The following is a 14,777-nucleotide window of genomic DNA, read 5'->3' as shown; positions in this document are numbered from 1 at the left end:
GTAAAGCCAACAGAGGGAGCACTGACACTGAAAATGAGATCTTTTGTAACCGCTAGATTCCTGCCACTGTCTTCAGAAGTTAATTTTGCTTAAAGAAAGTTCCAGATGTCTGATGATCTCTTTAGTGCTTAGACGATGGTCAGTGTGAGAGTGAATGGTTGAGTAAGTGATGTAATTAATAGTGAATTAATGATATTATGGCCCCGTAATATTACATTCTGTTCAATAATCTTTTCATTTCAAAAGGTAGCTTCATCAAGCATATTCCCCATATACTTTGGATTTGTCTGCAGGAGGAATGAAACAGACCTGCCGTCACAATATATCTGTTTTAATCAAAGTTAACCAACTTCTGTTTAAGCAAGTTCTAAATGCAAACAAATACTCTGGGCACAAACTAGCTGTTTCAAGTTCAACTAAAGTTTCTCCATCCTCTTGGTACATGGAAATAGTACCTTGCAAAGCAGCCTGCAGTAACTCGTGAACGTGGGCGCCCACAGAGGAGGGAGAGTTACTGCAGGTCCAAGAGCATGAACGCTGCATGCACCGGAACTGTGGCATGGACACCGCACTGCCCTGCACTGCAGTGAGTCTCATTCACACTGAGGGCACCTCTCCACTTTATCACCAAGCGTGGCAACGACCCTAAAGCACCCCAGTGAGCTCATGGTTCTACAGTTCTCCAGAGCTGAAGCAGAGTGCGCTGCAAAGTTCAAAGCCCCCCACCCCCCACCCACCCACCCCGACTGGAGAATCAATCCTTCTACCGTGTTGTCAGTATTCAAGCAACAAAGCTGTGAAAATATCCTGCTTGTGTTTCCAAGGGATCGGCTGCTGTATAAGAGATGCTGTGACAGCGGAGGATGCCGGGGAGCCTTTGGGGCACCCTGACCTCAGCAGCGACAAGGGGGGGATATTTGTGGAGGTGGCAACTTGCCAGTAACAATAGGACTTGAGGATAGTCTGATGGCTTGTGCGGTGAAAGGAAGGAAGGGGAAGGTTGAGTCCGCTCCCTCCCAAGCGTTGCTGCCGGGGAAGGAGGCGTTGAGAAACACGGCTCTCAGTGGTGGAGGCAGGAGAACCTGCCACACTCAAGCCCAGAGGGAAGTGATTCCATCTGGGTTTTTACTTTCATGTGCAAGACACATGCACACACGAGGCCGCACATAAACGCGTGTGCACCATGACTTCAGCCTGCCTGATCTCCATATCTCTCCTCGTCCACGCAAGCATATGCACGGAAAACACGTACTCACATTCTGGCAAAGCTGAAGGACCCAGTTCAAGAGGTCTCTACATGCATACTAAGCAAAATTCCTTTTTCTATTCTGCAGTTTGTTGGTCACATACTACTTATTGCTTAATCCCCTCTTCTCTTCTTTCTTTTTGCATTGTTTTTACTTAATGTAGATCTGCTCATTTCAGCGTTTCATTAGCTGTTTCGGATTTTGACCAGGACATGCTCAGGATGAAGCCCGCTGAAGGCCTGGGGCCTGAATCAGGCTGCCCTTTGTGTGTTTCAGATGAAGGCATGTGTCATGAGCCATGAGAAACATTTGGCAGAACAGATGTGGCATTTCTAACAGATGAGGCTTTCTGCTGGGGTTGGTGGAGGTGGGGGCCACGGTAAGAATATCACACAAACGTCACATAACTCACAGGCCCTCACTGACAAGCATGTGCTGGGAAACACTTCCCCTGGCCTGCACAGGGGTGACCACACACTTTTTCAGTTTTTTTTTCTGATGGTGTAACTGGTCTAAGAACTGCTCACAGCACTAAAATGGGTAACTATTACACTAGTAACCACCACCCGAATTATAAAGTGCTTCCTCCTGGAGATCTCTTCTTGGGATTCCAGTTGTGAGTGTAAATGTTTTCTGCTGCTCTTATTAGGGTAATGGTGTGGGGATACCAAGGGCAGTGTGCCTTTGGACTTATACAAGTGTTTCTCATTATAGGCCAGCTGTTTAAGAACTCTCAAATACTCCTTGGTTTCTATAACCATGAGAGATCAGCAGGCTGCCCTAGATTCTAAACAGTTGTTTCCTAAAGTGGCACCCTATAGCTTGTGCCTATACACCACAAAGACTATACAGTAATGTATTGGTTAAGCTTTGTGAGTCTGAACAGTGAAAGTCAGCACTCTGAAGTTTTGCCAGAATGTGACAGGCTTCCTCTGGAAGGCTTAGTAACCGTGTGAGAATGGGGAATGACTCTGGGTTTGTTTTAGTAAGTGTAAACCTGTGAGAACATGTTAAATTTTATTTTTCAGGTACAATAACCATTTGAGTAATAAATGGTGCTCTCAAGGTCTGTTATAGAGAAAGAATGTGTACATCCAAAATGTATAGCTAGATGCAGGGTGTCACATGAATAAGAACAATCTACTCTCATACATGCTTAATGTTTCTAAAAGATTGTTTCAATTTCAGTTGCAGGAAAATATCACCATTATATAAAGGCATCTTAAAAAAACATCCCCTTTAAGATAAAAGTTAGGTAATAACTAGTTATATTTACTAAGTTATATTTACATAGTTATGTTTACTTATTTATTTGTACTCCGTGTGCTGATAGATGTTTGAAATACGGTGTCGCAGGGCAGATACAGATAGTCCAGTAAAAGGTCACTTGACTCATTATATCTTTTGACGTAACACAAATTTACTACGCAATGTTTTAGGTTACTGTAGCTGCCTCTGTTTACATGTTGTCATAATTAGTCCCTCCCAGCTTCCATGTTCCGTGTGTTCCGTGTCTTGTGCATTTTAGTTCCATGCCATAGTTACGTTTTCTCCGCCCCTCGTTTGATTGCTCACCCCTGTCCCTCGTTTCTACTTCGTTTCGTTCATGTATTTGAGCCCTGCCTTGTTGCCTTAGTCTTGGCTGTTCATTGTTTCTTTGAATCCGTGCGTTTATGTGTTTGGTGAATGTTTTTGAAAGCCTGTCTTTTTCAAACCCTTCGTTTGTTAGCTTGTTATGTTATGTTGTTTGCCTTCGTGTGTTTTTGGTTGTTTGTATTTGTATCCACGTACTCTCCGTGTTGGCTCTATGACCCTGGACTGCTATAACGAATCTGACTTTGGATTTGCCCCTAATAAATCTCGCTCTTTTCTGCACATGCGTCCGCCTCCTCACCACTCACCGTTACACATGTTCAGTTTGCCTACTGACGGTTTAAAACTGCACTAGGCTTGGGTATCTTTTTTTTAATTTACGTGATACTTAATGGACTGCTGTCACCCAAGCCTAAACGTTTAATGCTGAAATACAAACACTCCTATAGGCCTAGACTTCATTATGCCAAGATGGTATGCCAAGTAACAATTTCTGTGCATTAATCTGTCAATAAGAGAGAAACGGCTCTCTCTTACTGACACAGACACTGTTAGACTCAGTGTTGAAGCTCTTATATTTTACTGTCATAACTAATGTACAAGAAAGTAATATGTGTGCAGGACACACTCATTGCCAAGTTCTGATACTGATTGTGCATGTGAGGTCCTCTGAGAAAACCAGGATTGTCAGGGCATGCCCCGGGGGGTTGCAGGCAGACACTGTTTCACCATTCACAGCTGCCACCAGCATTAGAGCTCTCGTCCGCAGGGAAGGAGCCTTGCACTGCCAACATTTCAAAATGGAAGAAGGCAGACATCATGTTCATACCTTTCCGTGTGAGACTCATGTTTGCACCCTGTTTGTTATAACCGGGTACCTTGGTCATTTTGAGAGGAGCACGCAAAATTGTTTGAGAAGCTCTTCTGCTTCAGCTGCAGGGAGTCTGAACCTCAAAGATTCAAAGGTTCAAGCAGATGGCTTCTATTTGTTCCACTTCCAAATATTTGTGATTAGCACTGAGAGCTTTTATGTGTTTAAAAAATTCAAACTCATTTATTGCCAGACAAATGCGGGTGTTTACTGTATTGTTTATGGTTCAATTTGTTTAGATCCATAAAATAAATCTGCATGATATTTTGATTATGAATGTTTGCAACTAATTAAAAAAACAAAAATGAATCAGGGGAAGGATGTATAAATGTGGCATTTGAAGTTTGGAGATTGCAGTCATGCTGTAGGCCTTATTTTTCATCCAGCCCGTCCCGTGCCAGCTCATTTTCACTGGATCACAACCAGTGAGATTCCTATTGCTGTTCAGTGACTGTAACTTCAATATAGTTCACTAATGGTTAGACAGTTACCACTCGGAAATTGCTGGGTTGGGTTCTGTGGTCATGCCTTACTGAAATGTACTCATCTCCTGCAGAGAGAGAGAAAAAACTATTGTTTTGAGTACAAACTACCACCTCGGTTGAAAACACGGGACTGTTTAGTTTGCAGCATAATGTTTTTCTTGACTTTCTGCTGCTCAGAAACACAGGACATGGATGACCTGTTTTAGGAACAGTAGGTCAGTGATGAGCAAGAGATACTTTACAGCACTTAGGGAACATTAATTATCTCAATAATTTGTGCTGGTAGAAGTCATTTCCACAGCAGAACTATTTCGATAACAGTTGCTGTTTTTTTTTTAATTGTAGTTCAACAAATTTGCCTGTTTTGTTCTGTGAGTCAGACTTAATTCAAACTTTCTCTTGGCCAGCAGAGGTTCCTAGTACATTTTTCAGCAGTTGTATCAGCTGTGGGGACAGCTGTGATGTATTAGCTGACATATTTATAAATGCAGCCCACTGGAACAGATCCAGTGAAGGTTTCCCCTGTGATACAGCTGGGGCATTGATTAGTCTCTCCCCTCAATTCAGTGTGCCATATGCTTGTAGAGCATGGATACATGGCTAGATTAACATAGGACTGAGCCTAGGGCCTCGCTTCAACGGGTTATAAACCTTTTTTTTTCCATGAGATAGCACATGTGCAAAAATATCAAGTTTGTTTACTATTAGATTCTTGTTTTTTAGCCTTTCATCAGATAGGACAAAATTTTAAATGAAGGCAGTAAATTTGAGAGTGGGGATTGTAAAGTAAAACTGCAAAAAGCTCAGACTAAGGAGGAATTAAGGCTTTCATTAAGGAATGAATTCCTACATTCATTATGTATTTCAGAAGCAGTCAAGCAATTGTCATTTTGAGTGATCATATGATAGGCTATAATCCTGTTCTGACTGTTCTTTTGTCTGTTTATTTATTTTCCTGTTGCAAGCTTATTAGAGTAAGTGCACTATATTATTGCTTCATCTTGGCTGATTCTTTATGCTTTCATTGTATATTGCATATTTAAAATAATTTTAACGGGGCATGGGTGTGTATAATCCCATAGTTATAAACTCAGAATGTTAAGTTAAATCATAAGTAAGAGCAAAAAGTTAATGTGCAAATGCACATGTACACATTTTCAAACAAGTGTGCATGCAGGTACATACACACACGCGCGCGCACACACACACACACACACACACACACACACACACACACAGAGGTCTGTCCATGTTCTACTCACCGCTCACTGGCCAATGAGAGGCAGGGTTTCCCCACACACCCACTGACCGTTTCCGAAATGTGAAGTGTGATCGTTATGACGTTCTCTTACCAGCAGCCGAGGCTGAACTGTTCACTGTGGCTTTGAACGCGCACAACTGCTGCTGCGAAGCCTTGGATTTATTTTTGGTTGGCCAGGCTGTGCCAAGATCAATTTAACAAACAACGACTGTGTATCTAAGAACAAGAACAAAAAATAACCATTGTGTTATAGTAAACTCATATTCATTACACAGCAATGCTTGTGATTATATTTTTTCTTACTTGACTTAAATGTACTACGCAAAATGAAAAAAACGTTTTTCAAGCTTGCAACAGCAATTAGCATATAGCCTGTTAAATAAAATACTAGACGTTTTGTATCTTGTGGCTTAAGACACTAATGTATATCTTATGCTATGATTCGATTAATACAACATCTTACGCGCATTGTAGATGTGCATGTAAATGATTATGTTAATAAATACGTGAATTTCTATCGAATTGATTACTTTTTGTTTGTTTATTTGTTTTTAAAAAGCACAATACAACACATATTGGAGAGCAGATTTGCCATGTGTCTGACTGGTTATTGTGTTTAACAACAAACAAATGACTGACAATAACTTCCAGAGACGTTCGCAAGCACGCGATATCCGCTCTGTTTTTAATCATTTCAAAGAACACGCGACTACGAATCAGAACGAGTGCTCGCAGGAAGGGGGGGGGGGGGCTCCGAGTTTTGTGGAATATTCCCCGCCCATCTCCCCGAGTTCTGGCCAATAGAATATGAGTGATTTGCATGAGGTCGCCTTGAAGAATAAAGACGCGCTGGTAGCGGCAACTGTTTCAAAGTGGCAAACGTTCCTTTTACAATTGCGGTGTCACGTTAAGTCTACTTACCACCGCATCGCCGTGGAAATTAATTGGACTAAACTGCAACATAAAAGTTACGCATATTAATTTATTTATTCCTAAGTATTAAGTGCTCAAACATAACTTGGTCACGCCATGGGAAGTAAAAGCGTTGCTTTCCTCATCATTTGGATGTATTTGGCGAGGATTTCCACGGGTTTTGTAGCTACAGCTGAGCCAGCAACCACTGAAAATACTTTCAGTAAGTACTCATTTTAGTTTTTCACCACAAAATATTTAACGTGGTTTCTGTGCGCTATTAAAAAGTTGCACTCTACTCTTTCAAGCTCTTTCAAACTCTACGGCAATCTCTGCACTGCCGTAATGTAAACAGAAAATTAACGTAAAGTGGCCAAATTAAAGCCTGGTGCTCCCTCTGAATGGGCTAATTTCGGATGGAACAAAGATGATTCACTGTATTGCAACTGCTCTTTGCAGATCGTTTGGAATTCTGAATGACTGTCATAAGTAGAAGAGTTGGAAAAAGTGCCAAGAGTTGGGAAAAAGTTATAAAACTGTACTTTTTCATGTAGTGATTATTTGTAATGGTGTTTCTGTATTTTTTAGTCATTGTCTTGACATTCTTAAGTTTAAGTACGGAGTCTTAACTATAAGAAATAATACACAGTGACACTCCCTGTACAAACCATGTTTGATTCCTGCTTCTTGTATACAACCATCTTTTTCTCCATTTCTTTCACATTTTAAATATTATTTTGATTTAGAGAAGGCTTGCAGGTCGACAGCCCAAAAACTCTCCAAGTCCAAGGCTGCTCCCTAATAAGCATCGTTAGGTGGCATTGCCGAGCCGTAAATGCATTTTCATTCTAAAAATGGTTACTTTCACCACATTCCAAATTTAAGTCGTGTGGTAATAAAATTAATGTTTATATATATATATATATATATATATATATATATATATATATATATATATATATATATAAAAATATATAAATTTTATTTATTTATTTATTTTATTTTAAGAATTGGGTTTTATGTCTCATGAGGAAGAATTGTGTACTTTAAAAAAAAATGGTTAGTAATGTAATGCTTCAAGTGTGTGTTGGAGCAATAATGTTTTTTTTAAAGTGTTATCTACAACTTTCCTGTTATCGATGTGTATTTGCACAGGTAACATCAGTGCAAACTCTACAGACAGGATGGATGACTTCAGTGACATTGAATCCAGATTTGCTCTAAGAAGCAACAATGAACCCGATGATGATTTGTGTTACATAATTCCTGGACAGCCGCAAACCATTGTAGAGTGTAATTTCAATCCTGACACCAAGACTTTCATAGTGATTCATGGATGGACGGTTAGTGCTAATCCACAGTGACCAAAAAATTCAGACATTCTCATTCATGACGTGTAGACCGCTCAAAGCGGTCAAATCACAGTTCTTGAACAGAATAAAATGTGTATGATGCACAAGGACATACAAACCATTGGTATATATCAACAGGGCTAAACGATGGCCTGATCATCTTAATCTGTGCGCAGGTCACCGGAATGTACGAAAGCTGGGTATCCAAACTGGTGACAGCGCTGTATGAAAGGGAGCCATCAGCTAATGTCCTTGTAGTTGACTGGCTTGTACGAGCCCAGCAGCACTACCCGACATCAGCGGCCTACACCAAACTCGTGGGGAGGGACGTGGCGAAGTTTGTCAACTGGTTACAGGTCTTTTGGAAATCTGAACATATGCATTTCAACAGAGGTGTAAACACATCTCAATGGCTCATTTTGATCCTCATATGAATATGCCTACCTACAAAGGCATGCTTTATGTAAACTGAATTTAAAGATTTAGATGTAAAGTATTCTTAACTATGTAGATATCGTTTTATATTAACAGTTGTTCATGTGGGGAAAACAGAATTTAAAATCAATGTATGTCATATGTTGTCTATCCATGTCTGGTAGGCTGAACTTGAGTACCCATGGGAGAAGCTGCATCTCCTAGGCTACAGCCTGGGTGCACATGTAGCAGGCATTGCAGGACTCCTTACTAAAGACAAAGTCAACAGGATCACAGGTGAACACAGCCATGGCCTTAACATACATTCAAACTGTTTTCTTCAAACTGCCTTTTTATCAATTTAGTCAATTAGTGTTATAAATTCAAGCTATAAGGATTTGGACCTTTATAGGTATATAATGTCTACAGGTAGACATGTTAATACTGCCACATTCATTATGACTATTACATGTTTAGTGAAACTGATTGTGACACAAGCACTAATTCTGTTTCTTTTTCACCTTTGGCCACATGCAGGCTTGGACCCGGCTGGACCGAGCTTCGAGTATGCAGACGCCCAAAGTACGCTGTCCCCTGATGACGCCCTGTTTGTGGATGTGCTCCACACCAACACTCGCGGCTCCCCAGACCGTAGCATTGGGATCCAGAGGCCCGTGGGCCACATCGACTTCTACCCCAACGGAGGAACCTTTCAGCCTGGATGTGATCTGCAGAACACCATGATGATGGTAGCCACCACAGGCTTGAGAAGTGAGTTGCCCTCCTTTTGCAGCTTTGCTGGTTATTTACAAGCACCTTTACTCAGGAGCTGGCAATCAACACAAAGAATACAAAAAATGTGTCATTTTTAAATTAAGCCAAATACTCTCTGTAGTGGCTAACCATTAATAGAAACAGCAGTTTGGCACTGTTAGCATTATTTGCTATTTCTTCAATACCAACACGATGCTGAAACGTCCTGCAGACATGGATCAGATTGTGAAGTGCTCCCATGAGCGCTCCATCCACCTCTTCATCGACTCGCTGATCAATTCGGAGCAGGAGAGCATGGGCTACCGCTGCAGCTCCAAGGAGACCTTCAACAAGGGTGTCTGCCTGAGCTGCCGCAAAAACCGCTGCAACAAGGTGGGCTACGGTGTGAACAAGGTGCGCAGCCGCAGGAGCAGCAGGATGTACATGAAGACCAGGGACATGATGCCTTTCAAAGGTGAAAGGGCAGAGGGGGAAGGGTCGTTCTGTTTCGGAAGTGGCGAATATGTAGTGGGTGAAGGGCGGGGGGGGGTGTCTTTTGTGAGACTTTTGTCTATTTTTGATCATTCACAATGGACCTCCAAATGTCTGATGCAGGATTTGGGGGTAGAAAATAGACACAGGAAGGGGCCCACAGCTAGAAAGCTGGAAAGATTTGTTTTGCGAGTGTGTGTTTATTATTTTTTTTGCATGTGACTAGCTGTAAAAAAAACAAAAAAACAAACAAAAAAACCCCAAACAAAAAAAAAACAAAACACCTTAACAAATAAATCTGCTAGGTTGCGACCAAAGTTCAGTCTTGAATGAACAAGTTTGTTATTGGCTCTCTACCCTCACATGTGCACCGTTTTATCGTGTGCTTTAATGTTACATTAAAAAAGTTACGAAAATGAAAATTATACTCAGTTGAAACTAACATTTTAAATTAATTGAAAGTAGTATTAATAAATTGTTCATGATCCTTTCTACACAGAGTTCTTTGGAAATAGATGAATCTGTGCCACTCCAGATAGCTATATGTCAGGAAAAGTTTATTTTCAAGATCATTCTTTTCTCTTAATTGAAGGTGTTTCTCTCTCTTTTCAGACTGTCACCATTGCCAGAAATCTCTTCTAACTATAATCTTGATCTTCTTACAGTTTTCCATTACCAAGTAAAAGTCCATTTCTTTGGCAAGACCAAGATAAGCTACAATGACCAACCCATGAAGATTTCCCTATATGGCTACTCTGGAGAGAAGGAAAATATTCCCTATGTCATGTAAGAATTTTTTTAACCTAAGGTCAGGTAAACATCATTGAATGTCCACAACAATGGCACTCATTAAGAGACTTCCCTATTGTTTCTGAGGACAAGCGTTTCCACTGTTTTAACGTTGGCCTCGGGGGGGCTTCTGCAGGCCGTCTCTGAACACCAACACCACTGTGTCCTTTCTGCTGACCACGGATGTGGACATTGGGGAACTGCTGATGGTGAAGCTGGTTTGGGAGAAGGACATGCTCATCAGCTGGCCATGGTGGAGCGCAGACACTCTCCACATCCGCAAACTACGCATTAAGTCTGGGGAAACCCAGTCCAGGTAATCTAAAGGGGGGAGTCCTTTTTTTTGTTTTTTTACAATGTACTTAGGGTTTGACCTCAATTCAGGTATAATATTTTAGGCCATTAATGTATGTGTCCTGTTACAGAGTGATCTTTGTGGCCAAAGACGGTGAGTTCTCCTACCTCACCCGTGGAGGAGATGCAGCAGTGTTTGTGAAAGACAAAGAGGCCCAGTCAAGCCACAAAAGTGAAAGGTAACATCAATTCCTGACTACCTAACTCCCAAAATGACATTTGTCTTTCATATATGTTCCCTTTATGTCTATATATGTGTGTGTCTGTGTGTGTGTGTGTGTGTGTGTGTTTAACTGTATGCTTGCATTGACGCTGACAGATTACACAAGCTGAGGATGCAAGGCAGCTCCTTTACAAAGAGCTCCAAGGAGTGATTCAGTTTCTCTGGAACCCGAGAGGAAGTTGCTGGGAACTAGACCAGTAGAGACTGCCAGTTTCAGTATGTTCTGATTCCAAAGGGGGTCACTAAATAGTAGCAATCATCTCTCCAGAAAACCCCTTGTCTGCAAGTATGACCTGCAAGGACCTGTACGCTTAATAAGTTCTAACTGCCGAGCAGTTTGAACCGAGAAGCCACTTCTAACACCACTCAGTATTTTATTTTCTCAAAATTCAGTGACTGATCAGAAGTCACTGGAGCATAGTGCATAGAATCGGAACGATCTGGAAAATACTAACATCTCTTTCGCAAGTCTTGCCCCTAATGCCAACACTCTGATTTTAATGGCTGAATCACATGAGACAGAAAAGAAGGATTCGATCCTGATCACTTCTCATTGGCTATGAAATATTATTTTTTCAAATGAAAGATAGAAGTCTTTTATTTTTATGCAATATTTACATGTACTTATATGTAAGTAAACTGTTACACTGTTATAACTGTAGTGAATTTCTGTCTGCTTTGGTCAAGCCAAGGCACATTTAAATAAACCGTGTGCTATATGCGCGAGAGGGAAAGTGAGTGTCCCGCTGAGCTGTACTTAGCTGACAGGGATTTTGTGATTCGTCATAGTTGTATCGTGACCCCTGCAAGGTGTCCGACAAGCTCTGTGGTGAGGCCCTCTACTTTCAGCCAATGCATCTCCACTGATAAATAATTCACTACATCTGATGACTTACTTGGCTACAAAGCTGTAAGATGTCAAATGCCGAGTGTTCTCCAGGCACCCTGACGCACTTGACATTGCTGTATGAAGGCAGTTTGTAATGCTGTGATGGCAGGCTTTGCAAATAGTGGTCATATTGAGGTATTTAGGGGGTAAGACCCACTGCTGTATTGGGGGCTGGTTACGAGTACAATGAAAGAAAAACAGAATTTACACTAAACATGGCATATTCAAGTTTCGATCTAGTTTTTTTTTTTTTTCTGAGCAGGTTTCTGTTTCAGAAACTGGAACACCTTACAACTAGATATTTTTTATTGTGCCGTTAGTTTCACTGAGAAATAGTCTAAGTGTACTACCAAACAGTTCCACTAAAACCTATATGTTAATTAACACTTTAGTAGCTAGTTCGAATCTTCCCAGGGACAGTTGCAGCTCTGTTTGTTGATGGTGCAAGTCTGTTTCTCCTGTAGAAGGATAGTTGTCTGATTTTTGCTACAGTTTTAAAAATGGAATCACAAAGGATTGATTGCTAACTACCAAATTACATGACCAAATACTTTCTCAACTAAATTTACATATGGAAATTATGCATGTAAATATTTTTACTTGGTTTATATCTTGAAATTTACACTTTTTTATTTTACATTTGGTTGTTGTCTTTTGCACCGATCACTTTATTGGTTTAACCCCCTTTGATGAATTCAGCGCTTAAAGCTATTTGTTAAGGAGTTCATCATTTTGATATTTTATTTTTCAAGTACAGCAGACAAAATTGCTCGAGGTTTTGACTGATTCTGTTTTAAACAATGGAATTTTGTGAATTCACGGACTAAAGTATGACATTGAGTGCTGGGCCTTTAGTCTAATCTTTTACTGTTGCTTTAAAAGATAAACTATGAAACAATAAGGGTATTATTGGTATTGTATTCATGTCAAAGACAGATTAAACTCTTCAGAGATATGTTTATAGTTTTTAATGATACATCCAGGGCTTGGTTGGTTTATCTTTTTGTTAAAGTAGCCAAGAGAACTTTTTTTGAGGAAAGACTAGAAATATACATGCTCTCCAATCCCTTATAGAAATCCCCTTCAGGAATGACTGTCCCACATAAGGACCATAAATACAAAAAAAATATTTATTGATTGTGTATATTTGTACATTAGGCTTGTATTATGCCATGCTTGTCTCATCCTCTTTACAAGTGACATACATATCTTTATTTTTAGAAACAAATGAGTATGATTGATACACTCTGCTTGGAGGAATCAATCTCATTATTCTTTGCATCACCTTCATTAGATTAATACGCAATGCACTGTATAAATATTTATACTTTATTAAACAGAGGATATTACATATCAACAGTGTGTAAGCTGCATTTATTTCATGAATCAGTTTATAACAGTATTGGGGGGAAAAAATTAACCATTCAGCTTTTCTTTCTTAATGATGTTCTTTCTTTTCTTTCTTAATGTTTCAACAAAAATAGAATCTGAAAGCAAAAGAATAATCCATGCTATGAACAAATAGAATGAAAACAATAATAGTAAAATCATTACCAATGACCAAAAAGCACTACCTTTAAAAAGTTTTCCACTTTTTGTGAATTTGAAGAGTGAAGTTAAATGCCATTTGAAATGCATGAAGAAGTATGTAGATAATGCTTAAAACATTTGAAATAATGACACTGACATTAAAATGGTAGGCAGTAGGCTGGTATTAGCTGGTATTTTTCAAATTCTGAAGAAAAGAACTATATAAATTTGTTGTATTTGGCTCAGAGTTCTTTCCATAAAGGTTTAGGCAATTTTGTATTTCAACAGAAGTAGGACATCATCATAAAACAGGACAAGCATTTGAAGAAGGCCACAGACCGATGTGTGACAGGCCATGTCTTTGTGGTGATGCTAAAGCAGAATTATACACATCCCATGCCCATTTAAACCATGTCACATTTGTTTAAGCTGAAGAAAATAAAAGATGCATGTATCCATATTTAATTGATTTCATGAGTTTGTCATTTACATTTGAAGGGTTTTTTAATTGCATAAATTACAATATTGTTGGGATATTTGGTACCTCAAAAAGATAGAAATACACAATTGGAAAGCACATACAGTGTTGCAACATTTGTTATTCATTTTTACAATTATTCAGTTATGTTCTCGGACCAAGGAATACTAGAGGTGATTCCAGGCCAAACACGCAGATATGAATTTCCCTGTAGGTCTAAACTAAATGGAATTCCCGGAAAGCCAGTGAACAGAGGATTTCAGTGTTAGCCTCAGATGCTGCCAAGGCTCATATGCTTGGTCTAAAACAAAACCTCCCTAAGGACAACTTCCACTGGCAGCATGAACTCCTATATGATTGTATGCAAACAAAAGCATCATCACCTCACAACATCTCGTCCAATCAAAAGAGTCAACTGTGCTCACTGGGAACACAATGGGACTCACATGTAACTTACCTAGAACCTGTTTTTCAAACTCGGTGTTGCTTTTCAAGGAAAAGAGGAAACTCACTCTGGGAATGGAAATGCTTTGCTTCATCAAGTGGAAATTCTGCATGGTGTATAGACTTCCACCTTGGAGACCATTTCCCTGACTCCTCCCTGTGTAGTACCCAAGGATTGGCTCTTGCGGACACATGGCAATAGAGACATGGAGGGTGTCAAAGAAAAAAACAACAACATCAGTTCTGCTTCAGTTCCATTAACTGTAAAACTTTCAAGTTCCAGATTTCAAACCCTGAGGTCAGTAACACCACTTCAAGTTGCACTGGGTCTCACTCAAGCCAGATAACAGCAGGGAAGCACAGACGGGTCAAGAGGGTGTTCTACCCTTTCCACGTGGAGCGTGTGATTAATCACTCTTCTTGCGGCACGTTATTGCTTCGGCAAGATAGACTGCCAGCTCACCAGTACTAATGACGTCACAGGTTCACACGAGGACCCCTTACACCAGCGAGTTCTTTCCAAGTTATTCTTCGAAAAGCAGCCTGAACCTCTTGAGAGGTTATTTAATCACATTATGATGTTTACTAAAAACAAATCCGACGAGTAGGGCTATGGAGAAAACAAACACTCGAGCAAGACAGATCTATGTTTAATTAATAAACTGATGAATAAATTAATGAATCGTTCTA

General features: G+C 40.0%; 1 protein-coding gene across 1 annotated transcript; it reads left to right on the top strand.

Annotated features, from left to right (window-relative positions):
• The first annotated feature begins 6,316 nt into the window (after positions 1-6,316).
• On the top strand, positions 6,317-12,992 carry lpla (lipoprotein lipase a). The gene is made up of 10 exons (XM_027005472.3): positions 6,317-6,592; positions 7,525-7,712; positions 7,898-8,077; positions 8,321-8,432; positions 8,673-8,906; positions 9,121-9,363; positions 10,046-10,166; positions 10,306-10,485; positions 10,595-10,702; positions 10,843-12,992. The coding sequence occupies exons 1-10, from the start codon at positions 6,487-6,489 to the stop codon at positions 10,895-10,897; spliced, it is 1,527 nt and encodes a 508-aa protein (XP_026861273.3). The 5' UTR covers positions 6,317-6,486; the 3' UTR covers positions 10,898-12,992.
• Positions 12,993-14,777: the final 1,785 nt, after the last annotated feature.

The sequence above is a fragment of the Electrophorus electricus genome, chromosome 26, assembly GCF_041902795.1.
Source record: "Electrophorus electricus isolate QZ-2024a chromosome 26, ASM4190279v1, whole genome shotgun sequence".
Taxonomy (NCBI): Eukaryota; Metazoa; Chordata; class Actinopteri; order Gymnotiformes; family Gymnotidae; genus Electrophorus; species Electrophorus electricus.
Note: the sequence above shows the minus strand (reverse complement) of the source record. Positions and strands in the feature narration are given on the sequence as shown.

What these genes read in the sequence shown, in the direction of transcription:
- lpla (XM_027005472.3), top strand. Translation starts at nt 6,487, where the DNA reads ATGGGAAGTAAAAGCGTTGCTTTCCTCATCATTTGGATGTATTTGGCG. An exon ending in GGACATGATGCCTTTCAAAG is followed by an intron (nt 9,364 to 10,045) that starts GTGAAAGGGCAG and finishes ATCTTCTTACAG; the next exon opens with TTTTCCATTACCAAGTAAAA. An exon ending in GAAAATATTCCCTATGTCAT is followed by an intron (nt 10,167 to 10,305) that starts GTAAGAATTTTT and finishes GGGCTTCTGCAG; the next exon opens with GCCGTCTCTGAACACCAACA.